Raw genomic sequence first — 18,879 nt, 5'->3', positions numbered from 1 at the left:
AAAAACGACTGAGGGAGGGCGCCTCAAACAATTACGCTCGAAGAATTGATTCATGTTTAGCTCTATTTTTACAATCTCTACCGGTAGTTCATAATTATATATTCGATCGTTGCTTGTGCTTATACGCTTAGCCGTACCGATGATTTCCCACGATGAAATGCATCTTTACGGTCGTAAGGTCTAAAAGCGCGGAATTTAAGTACATTTACCCCCTAAAGCCTATGGACGAATGATTAAAAAAAACATACGAAATGCAATAACTTTGCGTACTTATGTCTGCTGCGTGTCGTTAAAAAGGGCGAAACTACCACACACACACACCGGTGTAGTGTGTGATAAAATAACGATTATGGGCACGATTGCCGGTTATGCTGGCTGCAGGGCTTTGGGTGGCGGCGGTGGCAGATTCAATGGGAAGCCTTCATGACGGGTTGATCCACACGTGGCACGACGGGTTTCAGCGGGATTGGCGGTTTTGTACTGCTGTGTGGCGTAGGATTGCCGATGGTGGCCGGCGAGAGAGGAGTCAGCTCGCGGGTTCGCTTCACCCGCACCGAATGGTTGTCCCCGTTTGGCAGCATTAGGGTCGGTCGTTTGAGTAACATCGTGAGCTGAATGACACAGAATATGCCGAGACTCTGGAGGTGAGAAGAACGAATGAGAAGTGAGTGCCAGCTGAAACATTTCACCACGCTGTGAAATATTTCAAACAAATGATACAAAAGCGATTGATTTGAATTGCTTTAGAGGTTCGTTATCGCGCCCCGCCGTACACGTGGTCTTCTCTTCCGCACTATAAAATTACAAATCGAAACACATTGTGCCCCAAGCTATTCAAGGACCGAGTGATAATAATGGAGAGCAAGCAAAATCGGCATCATCGGTACCCCGGTACCCCGGTTTGTTTATTATTGTTTTCACACGCTACAAACGCGGAAATTGTTTGTCTTTTTCGGTGTGTTTATTAACTGGGTATGAAACATTGCAGCAGGAAGGAAGCCTGTCGGTGCGTGTGTATGTTCGGGATATATATTTTTACATTTTCCGACCACACGCAACAAAGAATCGTGGGCAACCTCTTAATGGGTGGCGCGCGAAAGAGTAGCGGCAGTGCCGAAGGAAGAGCCGAAAAAGAAGAAACTGTACACATCTGCTGATGTTGCCCGTTCTTCTTGAGACTTCCGTAATGTGAGCGTGAAGCTAAAGACCATTGTGGGATGCGTGAAGGGCCTCCCGGCTGGAACCGATGAATCGTAACTCACTACGGAGACAAAGGTATTCTATCTGCGCCATGTTTATCTCAGTATAAAAATGTGACGGTAGTGTGTGGCAAGCGAGCGGTTGAGAAATTCATTGAAGGAGCAGCATAAAAACGACGTTGGCAAGGTTCCATTGTACGATCCTAGAACGAACGTTGAAAAACCGGCCGTAAGACCATGACCTACATTGCAAGTCTCTGACGTGTGCGGGACCAAGACGCTTTTGAAAAATAAACAGCAACAGGTACAACCACAACGCCACCACCAGTATCATCCACTAACCATGGCGTTATATCATCTCCGCCGGCAGCTGGCGGCTGGGGTGCTGGTCACAATTAAAAAGAAGAATAAGACAACAAAATCGGTACCGCGACACAACAATGGTCATATTGTCGCTTGTCTACTGCGGCAATCCACACGTACGCAAACGTCTCACCACCGTGTGTGTGTCAGCTAGTCGTGTGACCATTAAATCAGATCGACCAGTCAAACTGGCTGCTGCTGCTGCTGCCGCTGCTGCCTATCCCCCATCAACTGCAGAGACCGATGGGATGAAGGAATGAGTGGCATTTGCCATCCATTTTCCCGACACATTCAACTACGGGGTACGGCCGTACGTATGTACCAGTCTCAGGGTGGCCTTCCATTTTCCATCCCGTTGGCGTTCATTCAGCGTAAGGTTTGTGGCTCGTTGACAGACAACGGGCGCATGACGTCGCCACCGACGTGTCCCGAGATGTAAACAGAGACACACACACACAGGCGAACCGAGAGAGTGGACGCATTTTATTTTTGACCACAGGATCGCGCCAACACACAAGGTACGGTTTATGCTGCAACCCCCACCCGCCCGCTACTAACGGCACCGTTTGGTACGGTTTTGTTGAATATAAATAATCTATTCATTATTTTGAAATCTTCGCTGTCCCATCTTTTTGCGATCGCGCGTGGGTCAACTCAAGCATCGCTCTGGACGAGAGAGATACTGTGTGCAGGAATGACTAATTTTCTTAATTAGTTACTCCATTTATGCTGCAAGATTTATCGCCCCGGGCCCCCGCGGGTTCGCCGATGCGTTGCGCGGAAAAGAATTTATGTTAAGATTTAAGAGGACAGCATTCTTTCATCACCCCGCAGAAACACAGGGCGGAATACGGAACGCCCTCCCCCCACATACCTGTATTAGGGCGGAGGCAACCGCAACCACCGCGACACGAATCATGTTCATCTCGATGCTCTTCACGAACACGTGCATGCAGCCGGTGCTGAAGACGTTCGTATCGATCGGATCGTAGCAGGACCACGGGAAACCCTGTTTGTTCTTTTTGTAGTCATGGATGCCATTGTAGCCGCAGCAACGGAACTGTGAGGGAAGATGTTGTGTTAAGATACACCGTGCTAACCATCATTAGCCTCGCGGCGAAGCCAACTTACATCTCGCTGCAATCGGTTCCAGATGTGCGTCTGATCGTTGGTGTCGTCTCGGGCCAGAAAATCGGTAAAGCTCGTCTCGATGGCCAGTTCGGCCGGAACGATGAGATGCGCCTTGGTGGCCACTGCCCACCCACTAACTAAGAATAAGATCACAATAAACAGCACTAACAGTGCACAGAACTGCAACGAGAGACAAACGTTTGTGCGATGAGATCGTTAAGCCTTTGCAAGGTCGCTCTCTCTCTCTCTCTCTCTAACGGTGGGATGTATTACCAATCCTAGATAACACCGATGCTTCCGGCTCGCTGATGTCCACCCGAGGTAGCACAGTGCCTGCGATATGATGCCGAGTCCGATCAGTACGGCAAACGGTTCCCAGAACTGATTCTTCACGATCGGTGCGTACTGCTTGTGGGTCCATAGTAGGAATGCTCCGATTAATAGCTGTGCGCCGCCACATATCTAAAGCGAAAAAGACGGTACACGGGATGCACGTTAATACACAAGGAGGCCACAAAGAGTTTTCTAGTGCGATGGGGCCTAGACCGTGTGCTCGTTTGACGATGATCAACTGCGAGTGCAGCTGCAGCGGAAAATTGAAGCTCGGCTCGGTTCGGCGTTTTCAAACAGGCCAACAGCAATTACCGTCACACTATAAACAGCCGGAGAGCTAGATACGAAAAAAAAAGGGGCGAAGTTCATAAATTTGTGCTGGGCAGCGTCGTGAGAGATGGATCTGGGTGCGTGTTAGCATAAACAAATGCGTGAAAAGTTTATACACTTCGCCAGCTACATCACAGGCCCATGCACGCGACCAGTGGAGTAGAGTAGAGAATTAAGATAAACAATCACTGTCTTAGAAACTGTTGCTCCTATGAAAACACACACGCTTTCCTCGTGCAGCAGCAGTCCACTGACGGCTTACCCTTAAAATGTTGCTTCTGCTCTACAACAGCAGGAAGATGAGGTACAGGCTATCAACGACGCTGCGTACTCTGGGTGATGAGCAATGGGTTAACAGTGTACTACGAGCTGCAAAATATTTCAAAAAAGCAGAACTTTACCGTTGATTGACACACTCGAAGATGGGTCTGAGTGATTGATCGTAGACAGGTTGACGATTTCAAGCTCAGCGCTAGCTTACTGCTTATCAGCCGATCGCTTCACCGGTGTATTCGTCGGGGGGTGTCTGAGTGGCGACTAACTTCCTCAAGAGACAATCTTAAAGCGATCAAAGAGTGGTTTTCATCCATGGCGCTTTACAGCACCAACATTCCTCAAAAAGCTATGTCTTCCTCAACCCCATTCCCGAATCTTCAATCCATTGAGCTGAGATTTCGTCAGCGGGACTCATTATTTTTGCATCTGTTTTTGGGAGATACGATCACGTTCCCTTCCATTATCGTCGTTGTCCGAGGACTGTGCTCATTAAACCGATCGTTAAAGTGAGTAGTTTATTGGTTTTGTAATACAATTTTATTTAAGCGCTTTGCTGCGTGCTCAAATGGGCGTTTCTGACCTTGTGACCGTGGTACTCAGAGGATAGTAGTAGATCGTTCGAGTCTAACATCTCTTCTCACATATAGATGGCGCTGATAACATAATAGACCACAATGAGGCAACCTGAGCCCGATTCTGACTCATATACCGCATAGATTAATAATTAAAAAGCAAACCAAAATGGTATGGAATTTTCTACATCTTTCGCTTCCCCGAAATCGGGTTGCCCTCGGAGAGAGCTCCACAGAATGGCAAACAATAAATATTGACCAGCCTCCAGCCGTTCAAACATCAACCCCGGGGCCGTTCGCCAGATTATTGACGGGCATGACAATACAAATCCATTAATCCCAACACCCCCCACCCAACGACCCGCTAGAACACGATCTAGAACAAGTCCATCTTAAGAGATTTGTTTACAAATCTCGACAACGACACGCCAGCAGTAGTGGTGCTGCTCGCTAGCAAATCCCATTTTCCGAATCAAATTTTGAAGGGTGCCCAGCGAATGGTGGTAGCTGCAATAACTTTTGAGAATTCTTCTCATGCCACTCATGCTCGTTCACGGCTCTTTACCCATTTTCACACCGAAAGTAGTATGAAATAAAAGCTGCCAAAATGGATGTCACACGATCATCAGCATGGTCGTTGTCGTTCGGTAGCGCTTCAGCGCGAGCATCATTCTCGAGTCACATCACGTATCATCGTTGCGCTGGCGGCGTGGTTGGCCACATTCATAGTGGTTTCACGCGAATAATGGTACAAAGTTTACTGTTTAGTCACTCTTTTCCGGGCTCTTGTGGGGCAGTCAGTGGAGCAGGCACCGTGGTAAACAAAACTAACGGAACGGATTATTCGAAACTAGCGGCGGCCGATTATGAAGTTTGTTGTCCGTTCTTCGTCACCCCAAAACGAACCGCCGCCATGCATTATGCATATTCCCCGAATGGTTCCCCCCTCCTGTTGGTGGAGTCCCTAGCCTCCAATCGGTGGGTGATGGCACTCCATATCGAAGATGACCGACAAGACGGTTGGAAGTTTTACAACCCATCGTTATATGGCCGCAAACAAAAAACCGCATTTTCATCGCACTAGGTTATGTTTTCCATAACAATAAGCGAAAGCGATTCCAAATCTCAGGCCCGGTCGAAACAGCCCCACTGAATGATGTGCTGTGTGATAGAATTTACAAACATTGCAATAATAATGCCAGCATTAAAGAGTTCCTTCCTCCCTACATTTCACGCCCGTTGAACCTCCCCAGTGTTGTGGCACGAACCGGCACTTATTAGCGGCATGGGGGTACTTCAAAATTCCGCATAATAAAATGAAGTTTTGCTTTGCAAGATCGATAACGGCCGGAAGGTGCAGATTGGTCATGGTTTCGACGATTCTGTCGAACGCCACAGTCACAGACTGCTTAACCGCTCACCACAGAGAACTCGAGTCGTGACCGGCTGCTGAAGCGCTTCTTACGCAGCTCGTTCCGTTCGTTTAACCGCTTCAAAGTGGCAATCGAGGGTGGGTTTTAAGGTGACGTTTTTTTTCACATTTTCCACCATACGAAACCATTATTAAAAGACGCTTCCCTGGTGCCAAAAGAAACATGAGCGAATGTGACATAATTATGTTGGAAAATTTATTGGAGCAGCGGCGACGTGCTCAATAGGGGTGGCACACACTCCACGGTTTCAAGGGGTGGCGCATTTAGTAGCGACAGAAACTCCTATCTCCTATTTGCAACGTTCGTACGTTCGAATTGAGTTGAAAAAACCAAAAATACCCACCACCCAACCCAAGCCGACGGAGCTAGAGAGATTCGTTCCGATCCGTGCCACTTGCAAAACCGGCCAGTCTCTCCACATCCAAGCATCGAGGAGGGATGACACCGAATCGGCGCAATCGGTAAAAACAGAGATGATGCTAGGCGAGATGATTTTAAGCAAATGAAGTGTGACTACAAATCATCTTTTCAAACAGACAACAGAGAGAGGTCTTCTCACCAATGATGTGCACGCCATCTCATATTGAGAGAGCCAAATTCAATGGCACATTCTTTTACAGCCGTGTAGAACTCGCTCCATATTCCTCACAAACGCCACAACCAACATGATCCAAAATCAATGTTCAGTAGCACCCCCCAAAGGCATGGGAAAATGAATCGTTTAAGCTAAAATACATCCAGAAAGTCCCCATATACATTAGCCGATTACCGTTTTATTGCCAGTTGCGGTGTGCAGTTAAAAAATCCGTATCCGTAAACCGTTTCAAGCACATAAAAGCGTCTCAACAACATGAGCCGAATCAGAGGTGGATTGAAGTAGTAGTGATCAGTTACAGATGCGCGAGATCATCACCCATAAAAGCATTAATGTAGAACGCACGCATTGGTGTGCCGTGAGATTTAGCGGCTCACCCTCCTATGGGGAGTGGTTTCCTAACCGAAACCATATTAGCGTCACACATCCCTCGTGTGATTTTTGAGCGGTCAGGACAGTATACTGTTAATTAACGACCCTTCGGAAAATTCTTCGCTGGTCGGTCGCTGTGAATGCAGCTCAAAGTCTGCACTGATTGCCACACCCATTAGCACTCGGCGGTCGGCTGTCCCCATTTTTTTTTTTTGCATCTGCGGTGCACCGAAGCCTCCGCTATGAAGGTGTTGAGAGACGTGTGTACGTAGGTGAGCCGGAGTCGCAGTACTGCGTTTCCTATCCCATGGTTCACTCACCGTTCTAAACATAGACACCCTGCCATCGTCAGCTGGCCAACGCCGCGTGGAGGAAAAACCCTTGACTCGAGTCGAACGAACTTCGACTGGATATATGCCCGACGTGGAAAGGTACATATCACAGCTCGTAGTAGTAGAAGTAGTTCTCCTTTTTTGGCGTTTGGCACGAAAGGGCTGCGAGACGTGCTGTGCTGAACAGAAGAGAACCTCACCGGTTGAATGATGATCATCGGTTACTCCGAGGGCTACTCCGCTCCTGTGTCTGTATCGCCGCCACGCTTCCCAAAGATGGTTTTGTTTATTTATACTTTGCCCCGAAAGAGGGCAGGCAGCAGTTGGAGTCTATTCCCGTTGGAGTCATTCGATCGAATTCTTCCGACCGATCTCCTATCTCCAGACGATTCGACCGATCTGCTGAAGCGCGCAGACAGTAGACGGGACAAGGTGCAGAAAAACCCCGTTCGGTTTGTTTGTGCTTGGGTGTTTTGTGAAAACTGCAACATTATTGCCGTTTAATTTGCTTGTTCGACAGTGTGTTTGACGCGGCAAACACGGAACACGCACGGAACCAAAACACACAAAGCCAGCTGGGGATGGGCTGGGGATGTTTTGGAGACTAGCTATTGGCGTGGCACGGGTTCCAAGCGGAAAACAACAACATCGTCAACAGCGCTTCTTTGCACTATTCTTGATGATACAAATACACACGTGGTGAGCGGTGAAACGGCATATGAAAAACGTTCCGATCGAACCATAAATAGCGGAAGGAACGGGAGAATCGGGCTTTGAAGTAGTGCGATCAAACGCGGCGATCTAACAATTTCATTACAACCAGACAGAGACAGAGACGGGTGCAGATATTCCAGGGCAAAACCCCACGACACGTTTGATCCAGTAGGAAGTGAGCGTTGTTTAGCGTTCATTATCGTCCACCCGTTAACTAGCTTTCCAAACAATACGATTACGTGTTGCCATTTGGATCGGAACCGTTTGATATGGCTCGATAAAAGCGAGGATCTGGAAAAGGAATGTTAATAGGTGCAAATTAAACTGCGGCCTGTTAGAACTTGTTTGACTGCTCGAGATTTAATCCCGTTTCCTATGTCATCTCGCGCCATATGGGAAGTTTAAAAAGAACACAGTGCACTCACGAAGGTACGAGGCAACTGTCCTTCTCCAACGAAACAAACCCCTAAATGTATGCAATAAAACGCAATTCTGGCCATTGAATTCTATGCTTCTACGCAGCAATCGCTCTTCTGCCCGCAGTTCGGGATGTCGATTATTTTATCCCGCTTTTCTCATTTTCCCCGGTTCGCGCCCGGAAAGGGATTCTTCGTTCGAAGGGACCGCCGTTTCAAGCACATTACATCTTTCGCTCTCTCCCCGGGTACGGGTTTAGATTGATTCACCAACTGCGCAAAAAATACGGCTTCCTGTCCCCCTGCTGTGCATGCATCGGGAGGTTATTGCGTGTTCCGCCATCGGATGTTCGGTACGCATTTGGTTCACACGTGGTGTCTCTAAAATTCAAATCCAAAGAAATTTAAAATATTTTGCTTGTGTCTAGCGAAGCTGTCATACTGTCGTTCTGGGAAGCAGGGAACTTCTCCCCGCTGTGTCTATCGGCCATTCCAAGAACATAATCAACCGTACCGTTTGGTCCCTGTCCCGCCAAACACATGTGAGGCGAATAAAGGAAGCTCCTGAGGCGTCTTGCGACATTGGGATGGTTCGGTCGGGGGGGTCAATCGTGTGCACCACCATTTAGCCGAGGAACAATTCATAAATTTCTAACCACAGGATGACTTTACATACTCTCGCTTTCCTTCGCCACCAAGAAGCCGGAAAGCTAGGGGGAAAGGGAAGGCAGAAAGGGCCAAGTAGTCCTCTTGTAGTACCCAGTAATCCAACTAAATGCTTTCTTCTGCAGGATTAAAGTAATTGCCTTCGGGTGGTCGCTTGTAAACCACTGGTCTGCTTGGCCCCCTCTCCCCTTCACGACTGACAAAACTGTGGACAATCCAAAATGAGCATTGATAATGTACGCCAGCGTTGGAGAGTGATCACAATTTGGACCAAATCCAAGCGAAACGAATTCCGGCCAACGCAGGCTATATCCTCATAATCCTCCATCAACATACAACGAGCTCGCCTTCTGCTCCATCCTCGGTGGAGTAATGGAATACGTACTTTTTTTATTGTTAAAACATGTTAAGAATTATTACAACGACCCTGCTGATACACGAGAACAAAAAAAGTATGGAAACCGCTCAACTGAATTAAACGAGCTCACATTTCAACACAGTGTCCAAGTGCCCCAAGTGGACGACGCCAAGCTTTTGGGGAATCAATTTGGGCGGAAAAATCACCGAAAACAAAAATGAATGCAGACCAAGCACAGAGAACAGGGTACATCGACTACAAGGAGATTAGCTTCGGGTCATGATAATCCTTGTACGGCAAGCGGCCAGGCATGGGAAGGATTGTACGGCTTCGTACAGGAAAAAAAAGACACAATATCAAAGCGTGAGATATGCGTGTTTGTGTGTGTGTGCGACACAAACTTATCACGCGTCGGAATGGGACCAATTCTACTCGGCTCTAATGTCCGCCAACTTCGACGATATGCTGCTATTGTTTTTCATGGTCATCGGTAGTGAATGAACATCATCCTTCTCCGCTCCCCGGGACCATCGAGGGAATGGACGGCCATAATTAGAAGTGTAGCGCAATACCCACGAGAGATTGTCTCGCCGAGCGCAAAACCGCAGAAATTCAGATAATGATGTCTTCTCTGGGCCGGCGACCACGTACCATTCGTGTGCGATAGCGACGATAATGAAGTGGCCCGCCATCCTCTGTCTTGTTGACATCGCCAGATATATACATATTCCAAGGGTAGCTGAGAGGGTGTGTATTCCTACGTTTTCTTCCCTTCCCTTGTCAACAATGTGGCTCACGTATGTGTCTCTTTTTCGTTGTCAAATGGACCATCCAGCACTGAGGGAGTGGTTTCCAACGCCCGACACGTCGGTTTTGAGGTGCCCTTGGTGTGTGTGTGTGTGTGTGTGTGTGTGTGTGTGTGTGTTTGCTCTTCAGAATCGGTTCTTATTTTTGGGGTAGGTTTGTGTGGTGTTCGTTTGCCTTGTTGCACAAAACCTCCCTTTAAAAGCGGGCACCTCCTAAATGGGCCTTCTTCAATGTGTTCAAGTCTCCTGTACCTCCGCCGACTTGGCGCGACTTGCGCTTCAATGATTGTGCAGCATGTTTCGCGCGCGCGATTAGAGGGGGACGAAGCGAACCGAACCCCAAACGTGGCCACGATTCGGAATTTGTTATGTTTTTTTTTTTTGCGGGAACCACGTGCCCGGCGGTGGGTGACTTCTGTCTTGCCGTTTCCGGAGTTCCAGGAAAGCGAACGGGGGAATTGGTTCGAGATTCGCTTCCCAAATCAGTATTTATGTCCGTAATCACCCGCCTGAAGTTTTATTTACATGCGGCGTCGATGACGGGTAAACTGAAATTGAATTTTGGAATTATTGAATGGGGTAGCAGTATACGGGGATGGGTGGTGGTCTCACAACATCTGGTGACGCTTGATTGGTCGTCGCTGCTGTGAACCTTTCGATTTGTTTTGGGTGTTTTGTTTACAACTCCCCACACCGGGGAAGGGAAAGGTCACCGGATACCTTACAGGGGTTCCTGAATCCTCCTACACCACCCTCCCCCCCCCCCCACCGAGGGGAAGGAAGGAAAAGATGGATAGGTTTAAAATAGATCCCTGCTGGGTGCTTCATCATCCTTTCCGGGCGTGTCGTGCGAGGATGATGAATAATCACATTTTACAACACAATAGTGAAACTTATCCTTCGCTCGAAAAATGATGATGATCTGTTTTAGCTCCAATTCTAGCGGGATTTAGATGAGTTTTCCGGTCAGCAACACTGCACGACCGTCACACTGCAGCTCGTCGAAGCGTAACGGTTGGATTTTTTTTGCTTGTTTGTGTGTGTGTGTGTGCACTACTCAACATAATGGTGTGACCAGAGGCGGCATTTCTGCTTATTAGTATGGCTAGCTAACAAAAGTCAATAGAGGTCTTTGTTGAAATGGTTTCCAATGAGCCCGGATAGTGCGAGAGAAAGTCCTCCGTGTATCTTCGGTGACATTTCACTCTGGTCTTGCCCCGCTGATGGATGCGTGCGTGGTTAGCCTAATCTGGTGCGCTGGTTCGCGTTGCTGCCACAGGTATGCGGGATGCCCAGTGCCAGGTAAGAAAACTATCGCACCCATACAACGACACAAAAGCGTGATGCACGGCGTGTACAACCACAACAAAGCGCACCCAACATCGAAGGCGATGGTGGTGGTTGCTACGTACGACGCATCACATTTTTAAATACCACTCTCATCGCAGCAATCGTTGAGCGTGTTTGTAATGGGTTGCTACGATTGTTTTTAGTGAACTCTTGGTGTAACTATTTTTTTCCCGATAATTTTGATGACGAAGTTTCCCGATCATACAAAAATACGGGGCTTTTTTTCTCTCGAACGCTCTCGCTCTCGCTCTCTTTCACTCCCAGAGCTCACACACGTTTTCTTACCTGCGTTTTACCAGAGCATTTTGGTCTGTTTTATGTTAGTTACTCCTCTGTGTAAATTGCTAACCTCAACACCGCACACCACCACCAGCGAGCGAGAAAGACCGATTCCGGTTTTGAGGGTGCATATTTGAGCGTAGTACGTGTATGTGTGTGTGTGTCAATACAGGTTTAAGACCCCTGTCGACCATCCCATTAAGGGTGGGAAGCCAAGACTTTTCAGTCTTGCACGCCGCCACGATCACGCAAATCGATGCATTTATCGAGATGTTTCTCTCCTGCAAGACATCGGCGCTGACGTTTACACAACAACCTGGACGACCATTCCCCCATCGGACATACATTAAACAGTGGCACAATTAATCACATGCAAAGGAAAAAAGGTATGCGCCCTTCACACAACGCGCAACCAACAAACACATCGCAAGCTGCCCGTTTTGGAACATTCTCATCTCAGGTAGCCATGACTATGCATACGGTATCGACTGAGATTTCTTTTGTCGATCACCTTGGTCGCTCTGTTGTTTTCTGCACAAAGAACTGAGTAGAACTGATGTAAATTTTCAACCGAACACACGATCGCTGCCACCAATCTTCCCCTGGAGATCCACTGATCTTTTGGGCCGCTAGCACACTCACCGATATTAAAATCACATACGCATACACTAAATACTTGAAACACTTGATGCGAGCGGAAAGACGCATTTTATGGCTTGCTTCGATTCGCTGGAACACACATTCAAATCACTCCACTCCACGCGATGCACGCGGTTCAGGTTGGGATGCTGCTGCACTGTTGGGTTGTAGTCGGTAGGTGCGTCGTGGTTCAAATCGCAAACGCATGTTTGAAGCTCTCGTCAGATCATTATACTGCTGGCCGTTTCTACTAGCAGACGATACAAATGCGACAAACTAGACGGCACACTAATTACACAACCTTAGCGCGATTCCAGCGAGAGATGTTGACGCTGCGCGTTTCGAACTAGACCTCAACACAATGGCTAGCGCGCGTGTGGAAAACCACGACGAACCGATTTCTTGGAAACAACTGTGCGGAAAGCGAACGGTTAGCGCTTTTGGTTTGCGCCTGCATCACACTATGGGCGGCGGTTGCGTGCGTGCTGGGTAAATATGAAACCGAACGGGGGTGAAAATTGGAAATTATGTCCGGCTGTTTGGTTGTGCGCGGTATGCAACTGCATGTACGCACGGGAATGATGAGCGTTGCAATTTTTAATACCTTTTCATATTGTGGAAAAAAAATTATTTTGCAATTTAATTTGCCCAATGTGGACCATGTAACGCCACATTTTTTTAGTAAGATGGGGAATTTTTGTGGGGTTTTAATTTTGGTTGCCACAGTATATTTAGCAAATTCAATAAATTTTCCATATTCTAAAAATTCCCCCCGAAAATTTCCCTCATTTCCACGAACATCGCTGCGAGACCGGTATTTTTTGACAGGAGGGAAAAACGTAAACAAATAAACACACTGCAAACTGTCATTCGGCGCGTGTGCCCCAGCACATTGTTTACAAGTTACCGTAGGAAAATTATTACACCAAAATGTTACGCACGTTTCTCGTGACCACAAGAATACTTGGAAAACCAAACTTTTCGGCCACTTCCGGGTCGATTTTGGTTCGACATCTTTGCCCTTCGAGTGTATTATGGAAACAGTACGCAAATCTTCCGCACAGCCAAGAGCTACCGGAACGAAAAAGTGATCGGAAAGAAGCGAACGGCAGGCGTAGCAGCCCTATCTCCTCCACCACACCACCGGTCACAGTCGATGTGGAAAAGCGTAGAAAAGTGCTCGAGCTGGAAATAGAGGTGATGCGCCAAGAGGGCAGAAAGGTGCCGTCCGTTTCGACGATCAAACCTGACCAATGGGAACATCTCTTGGGCCTATCGTCCCGGTAAGCGATCCCTGCGACCCTTAAGCGTCGGGCGTAGTAGTTTCACGAAAAAGTGATTAAACTTTGCACATAATTACAGAAATCAACGACGCCATTACTATCTATACCTGTGGAACATTGAGATGGTTCGCTTGGGGAAGCAGATGAAGAAAGAGCGCAAGCAGGAAGAGATAGCCAAACGGCGCGAGGAACTGTTGAAGGCGAACGCGGAAAACGATCACATTGTTTACGGGCTCTTTCACAACACCATGTTCCTGCGGATATACGATTCGACGATGGATCACTTTCACAACAACCGGTACGGTTCCAGTTTACCGCCTCGGTCGTTGTAATGTGATCCGACCGATCTTTCCCCCGGATAAAATAATAACCCGCCTCCCTGACCTTTTCAGACTCGTTCAAGCGATACGTTACGGGATCAATCTCGTGATCGACTGCTCGTACGACGATTACATGAACGATAAGGAGATGCGTAATACGGCCAAGCAGCTGATGCTGTGCTTTGCCCTGAACCGATCCCACACGGAACCGTTCAACATTCACCACTGCAATGCCAACTTCAACAAAACGACGATGAAACAGCTGGAAAAGCATCTGGTGCAGTTGCACCAACCGGAATTTCCGTTTAACGTTACCGAGCGTAGCTATACGGATCTGTTCCCCAAGGAACAGCTCGTCTACCTCACGCCCCACTGCAAGAACGATCTCACCGAGTTCAATCCGGATGATGTGTACATCATCGGTGCGATGGTGGACAAATCGTCCCAGGAACCCGTTTCGTTGGGTAAGGCAAAGAAGCAAGGCCTGCGCATGGCACGGCTACCGCTCGACAGCTATTTTCAGTTCAAAAGCGGCAAATCACTGACGCTCGATCAGATGGTGGCGATCATGCTGGAGCTGAAGACGAGCAACGATTTCGGAAAGGCGTTCCAGCACGTACCCCGGCGGAAGGTAACGACGTTGGATGAGGCAGCGGAGAGAGAGCAGGAAATGCGCCAGGCTGCCAAGTTCAAGTTCGACTTCAAGCGGACCGGTGATAAGCGAAACAGCAAAAAACCACCGCGCTAGACGCGTGCTCTTCGTACAGGTTGCCGTGATTCGGCGTGTGTAACACTATATTGTTGAGTAAGATTAAACGTTAGTCCCTAGCCCTGGGAGCGAATAATGCTCGGCAGGGTAGCTCCCCTAGTCGATGTGTGTAGCTTAATTTCGGCGCCGTCTCGTTCTGCTGATACGCCACGCGTTCGGTTCCTCGTACTTGTTGTACAGCGGTTCCAGCCGTTGGTTCTTCTTGAACTTGCTCAGCTTCGTAGGGTCGGAGAAGCGGAAGAAGGCCGGTGCGAACTCGACCAACCATTTGGGATCGATCGTGGTCACCTCGCGCATATACTCTTTCGTCGTTTGTACCAGCTCGTGATAGACCACCCTGGAAGAGAAAGAACGAAAGGCTGTTAAAATGGAGTACGATAAAGAAAATAGGCGGGCGCGAACTTACCATTCCGGTTGTCGATTGAACAGCGCACTGGACGGATGAATGTAGACGACCTGCGAGTCAACCAGCGTCCGGTAGCCCTCCTGTGGGTCCTTCTTTGCCGCATTTCGGAAGAACCCGGAACAGATGGCTTTCTGTACGCGCACCGTATTCTTGCCGGCCGACACCACGTCCAGCTTGTGCCGATCCATGATGCCCAGCAATTGTTTCCGCACGTCCTGCGCTCGCTTGAGAGTGCGAATTTGCACAAAGTTTTCATAGCACCAGGCGTTCGAGAATTTGTTATTCTTCCAGCTATTGTAAACCGCCAGCAGCGTCAGGTGGTCGCCTTCGATCTGGTTGAACTTGGCCTTCTTCTGATCGGCCAGCGCCTGCTTATCCTTTGGCCGGTAGAAAACGTTCTGCACGGAGAGCATCGAAACGATCGTAAGCACCTCGTCGGAGCACTGCAGCGCTACGGACATAATGAGCAGCTTGGATAGGTTCGGTTCGAGCGGGAACTCCGCCATCCTTCGGCCGAGCCTCGTTAGCAATCCTTCGTTGTCGAGCGCCGACAGCGAGTGCAACTGTTCCAGTGCCATGACGAGCGACTCGACCGGCGGTGCGTCCATGAAGTCGAAATGCAGCAGATCGTTGATTCCCATCGTTTTTAGCTGCAGCACTGTGGTGGCAAGATTCGTCCGTTGAATCTCGGGCACGGGCGTGGGTAGCATTTCGTCCCGGTACGCGCGCTCCGTGTACAGTCGATAGGCTTTTCCTGGCCCGGTACGACCGGCACGACCCGCTCGCTGTTTAGCGGCCGCTTGCGAGATCGGGGTGACCACCAGCGAGTCCATGCCCGTCTTCGAGTTGTACACCTTTTGCTTCACAAAGCCGGGATCCACCACGTAGTAGATGCCATCGATAGTGAGCGACGTTTCGGCAATGTTGGTAGCAATCACCACCTTCCGGCTGCCCGGTGGAGCTGGATCAAAGATGCGCGTTTGCATCTCCGATGGTAGCGCGGAGTAGACGGGCAGGATAATTAGCTCCGGGACATCCGGGCCGAGCGATTTCATGCGCTCGTACAGTATTTCGCACGCCGTGTCAATTTCTTCCTGGCCCGTGAGGAACAGCAGCACATCGCCGGGCGGTTCGCGCAAATGAATCTGCATTACGGTAATGAGCGATGCGTCCAGATAGTCCGTTTCCGGCTCCTTCGTGTACAGTATCTCCACCGGGAACGTCCGTCCAGGGATGGTGAAGATGGGTGCTTCGAAGAAATACTGCGAAAACTTTACCGCGTCCAGTGTGGCGGACGTGACGATAAGTTTCAGTTCCGGGCGCTTCTGCACGGCTTGCTTCAGCAGCCCAAACAGCACATCCGTGTGGATCGTGCGCTCGTGCGCCTCGTCCAGCATGATGACCGAGTACGATTTGAGGTCAAAGTCAACCAAACACTCGCGCAACAGCATACCGTCCGTCATGTACTTGATGACCGTTTCCTGGCTGGTGCAGTCCTCGAAACGGATCGTGTAGCCCACCTCCTGCCCCAGCCGGCAACCGTACTCCTCCGCCACACGCTTTGCCACCGACATGGCCGCAACACGACGCGGCTGCGTACAGCCAATCTTGCCCCGCGCAATAAACCCGCTCTCGGCGAGATATTGCGTGATTTGGGTCGTTTTGCCCGAACCAGTCTCGCCGATTACGATCAAAATTTGATTATCCGTAACCGCTTTGATGAGATCGTCGCGTAGTTTGTAGATCGGCAACGATTGCCGCTGCTCCACGAGGCTCATGTCGGTTTTCCGCCCAAACGAGCTCTTCTTTCCGCCGATGATGGCCTTCTTCCACTCGGGGACGTCCTGCGTGGACATACCGACACCGCGCGTGTTGGCCGCCATCGTACGCTCGTCATCCTCATCCGGCAGTGGATCGATCCAGTTTTTGTTCATGTTCGTCGGAACGGCGTCCATTTCCTGCTCACGCTGAAGCATCTTCTGCTCGCGTCGTTCCTTCGCTAGCGCCGTCTGCATCATGGCCGCTTGCGCGAGTGATCCATCCGGGTTCTTCACTATCCTCACCGGGGAAAGATCGTGCAGCGCGCGCCCATGGCCCTGCAGGAAGGGGGGTTCATCCTCTACGATTTCGATCTCAATGTCTGCCTCACTATCCTCGTCCTTGGGCAGCAGTCCCGTTTCCTCGTCAAAGTCCGGCATCTCGGATCGATCGATCACACCGGACGAGATCATCTGCTTGATTTCCCAGCGTTCGGGGGACGAAATGCGGGTCACCTTTTTGCGTGACGTTTCCTCCACCGGTTCGAGTGTGCCTTCCTGGAGATTGAGCATCGATGGCACGGTCATCGGGCGATCCGGATTGCGCCCCGCAAGCTCCGCATCAGCCGCCTCCTTCAGATGTGCGTGCGAGAGCGGATTCAAGTCCCGCCCGTCCGATTGGTCCACCTCCTTCATGCTGAGAGAAATTTTGTTCCCCGCCAGCGACATAACCTTCACCTTCACCTCATCGCCCCGGTTGACCACGTCCGTGACCAGGTTCACCCGGCCCTCGGTAGATAGCTGCGAAATGTGCACCAAACCTTCCTTCTTGCGCCGGAATCCATTCAGCTGCACAAAGCATCCAAAAGCGACGATGTTCACCACCCGTCCGTCGTAAATGTTGCCCGGTTCAGGTTCTTCCGGCATGGGTGGCGTCCGTTTCCTTCTTTCCACGATCGGTGCCGGTTCGCGCGAATTACTCCGATTACGATGGCGGTGGTTCCTGTCGCGGGAGTGGCTTCCCGAACGACTCCGTCTCACCCGGCGATCCCGTTCCCTGTCACGATCCCGCTCACGACCTCCCCGTTCCCGATCACGGTTCCGGTCACGATCGTGCCGATCTCGGCTCCTCGAACGGCTTCGGCGCTTCCTATCCTTCGATCTGCTTCTTCTTCGCCGATCACGCGATCTACTACGATCACGTCGTTTTTCTCTCGATCTACTGCGCTCTTTCCTTCGCTCACGAGACTGACTGCGCCGGTCACGACGCTTCGCCTCCTTATCCTCTTCTGTAGTTTTGGTCGGGGCCAGATTTTCCAGCTCAGCAAACATATTGTCCACCTCGAGCTGTTCGCGAGATTTGCCTTCCTCCTCCTTGCTCGCTTTCGATGGAGCCATTTGTTCCAGCTCCGAGAACATATCGTCGACCACATCGCTTCCGAACGCTTTCTTGTCTTCCTTGCGATCTCTATGTTTTTCCCGCTTCTTGTCATCCTTCGCATCCGCATCATCCGCTTCCTCATCGGATGAGAACGCCTTCTTATTGTTCGGTATCGCCAAGCCGGGGAATTTGAAAGCCAGATTCTTGCCATCGTTAGCGTCATCCTCAAACGCGGAAGACCCCGGTTTGCCGCCTGCTGGCTTCATGAGCTGTATAATGCGCAGCAGATTTGTGGTGAAGGAGTCGGAAAATTCGGCACCATTTTCTACCAGCACACGCTTGAACGCGTCGATGGTGGGGTTCTTATGTGCCAGATCGATAATAAACTCCGCTGTGAATGAAGAAAAGAATAATCGAGATGTAGCATTATTCTGCGGCAGCTATTACGCCCAACCAAAACAAGCGCTTACCCAAATCTTTGTCGTTCAATCCGAGATGGTTCTCCAGCTCCGTGCAAATCTTCGACACCAGCGACAGGTGCTCCAGCTGCTCCAATTCATTCATATTGGAGGATTGTTAAGAAGGAGAAACCACCGATTTTTACACAATTTTAACACACTTTTGCCTACAAGCCATTAAGTAAAGAGATGCAAATAAAATTTGGCTTGCATGTTGTGACAGCTCTTTGACGTTAACCCTCACCTAGCCAAAGGGACATTTCACGTGAGCTGTCAAAAGGAGTATGGAAAATTAAAATTTGCCTTATTACCGGACAAAAAATCGATTTTATTGAACGTGT

The 18,879-nt window shown here is 49.6% G+C and overlaps 3 protein-coding genes across 3 annotated transcripts; 1 reads left to right on the top strand and 2 right to left on the bottom strand.

The window, feature by feature from the left end:
• Positions 1-43: 43 nt before the first annotated feature.
• On the bottom strand, positions 44-12,598 carry LOC118510237 (tetraspanin-2A-like). Its single transcript, XM_036051804.1, has 5 exons — positions 12,168-12,598; positions 2,967-3,155; positions 2,694-2,873; positions 2,437-2,622; positions 44-638 (listed from the first exon to the last, which is right to left on the bottom strand). Exons 1-5 carry the CDS (start codon positions 12,231-12,233, stop codon positions 408-410), a joined length of 852 nt encoding a protein of 283 aa, XP_035907697.1. The 5' UTR covers positions 12,234-12,598; the 3' UTR covers positions 44-407.
• A 412-nt stretch (positions 12,599-13,010) lies between these two features.
• On the top strand, positions 13,011-14,635 carry LOC118510235 (mitochondrial ribonuclease P protein 1 homolog). Its single transcript, XM_036051800.1, has 3 exons — positions 13,011-13,447; positions 13,527-13,745; positions 13,840-14,635. Exons 1-3 carry the CDS (start codon positions 13,095-13,097, stop codon positions 14,513-14,515), a joined length of 1,248 nt encoding a protein of 415 aa, XP_035907693.1. The 5' UTR covers positions 13,011-13,094; the 3' UTR covers positions 14,516-14,635.
• LOC118510230 (ATP-dependent RNA helicase DHX8-like) lies at positions 14,526-18,766 on the bottom strand. Its single transcript, XM_036051796.1, has 3 exons — positions 18,551-18,766; positions 14,943-18,471; positions 14,526-14,873 (listed from the first exon to the last, which is right to left on the bottom strand). Exons 1-3 carry the CDS (start codon positions 18,642-18,644, stop codon positions 14,651-14,653), a joined length of 3,846 nt encoding a protein of 1,281 aa, XP_035907689.1. The 5' UTR covers positions 18,645-18,766; the 3' UTR covers positions 14,526-14,650.
• Positions 18,767-18,879: the final 113 nt, after the last annotated feature.

Source organism: Anopheles stephensi, chromosome 3, assembly GCF_013141755.1.
Source record: "Anopheles stephensi strain Indian chromosome 3, UCI_ANSTEP_V1.0, whole genome shotgun sequence".
Taxonomy (NCBI): Eukaryota; Metazoa; Arthropoda; class Insecta; order Diptera; family Culicidae; genus Anopheles; species Anopheles stephensi.
This window is presented reverse-complemented; position numbering and strand designations above follow the sequence as displayed.

Excerpts from the sequence above, each read along its gene's own strand:
- LOC118510237 (XM_036051804.1), bottom strand. The coding sequence starts at position 12,233 with ATGCGTCTTTCCGCTCGCATCAAGTGTTTCAAGTATTTAGTGTATGCG. Across the intron at positions 2,623-2,693 it reads GGAACCGATTGCAGCGAGAT|TTCCGTTGCTGCGGCTACAA; the intron begins GTAAGTTGGCTT and ends CTTCCCTCACAG. Across the intron at positions 639-2,436 it reads TTGCCTCCGCCCTAATACAG|AGTCTCGGCATATTCTGTGT; the intron begins GTATGTGGGGGG and ends TCTCACCTCCAG.
- LOC118510235 (XM_036051800.1), top strand. The coding sequence starts at position 13,095 with ATGTTACGCACGTTTCTCGTGACCACAAGAATACTTGGAAAACCAAAC. Across the intron at positions 13,448-13,526 it reads CTCTTGGGCCTATCGTCCCG|AAATCAACGACGCCATTACT; the intron begins GTAAGCGATCCC and ends ACATAATTACAG. Across the intron at positions 13,746-13,839 it reads GATCACTTTCACAACAACCG|ACTCGTTCAAGCGATACGTT; the intron begins GTACGGTTCCAG and ends TGACCTTTTCAG.
- LOC118510230 (XM_036051796.1), bottom strand. The coding sequence starts at position 18,644 with ATGAATGAATTGGAGCAGCTGGAGCACCTGTCGCTGGTGTCGAAGATT. Across the intron at positions 18,472-18,550 it reads ATTGAACGACAAAGATTTGG|CGGAGTTTATTATCGATCTG; the intron begins GTAAGCGCTTGT and ends CTTCATTCACAG. Across the intron at positions 14,874-14,942 it reads TTCAATCGACAACCGGAATG|GGTGGTCTATCACGAGCTGG; the intron begins GTAAGTTCGCGC and ends TTTCTCTTCCAG.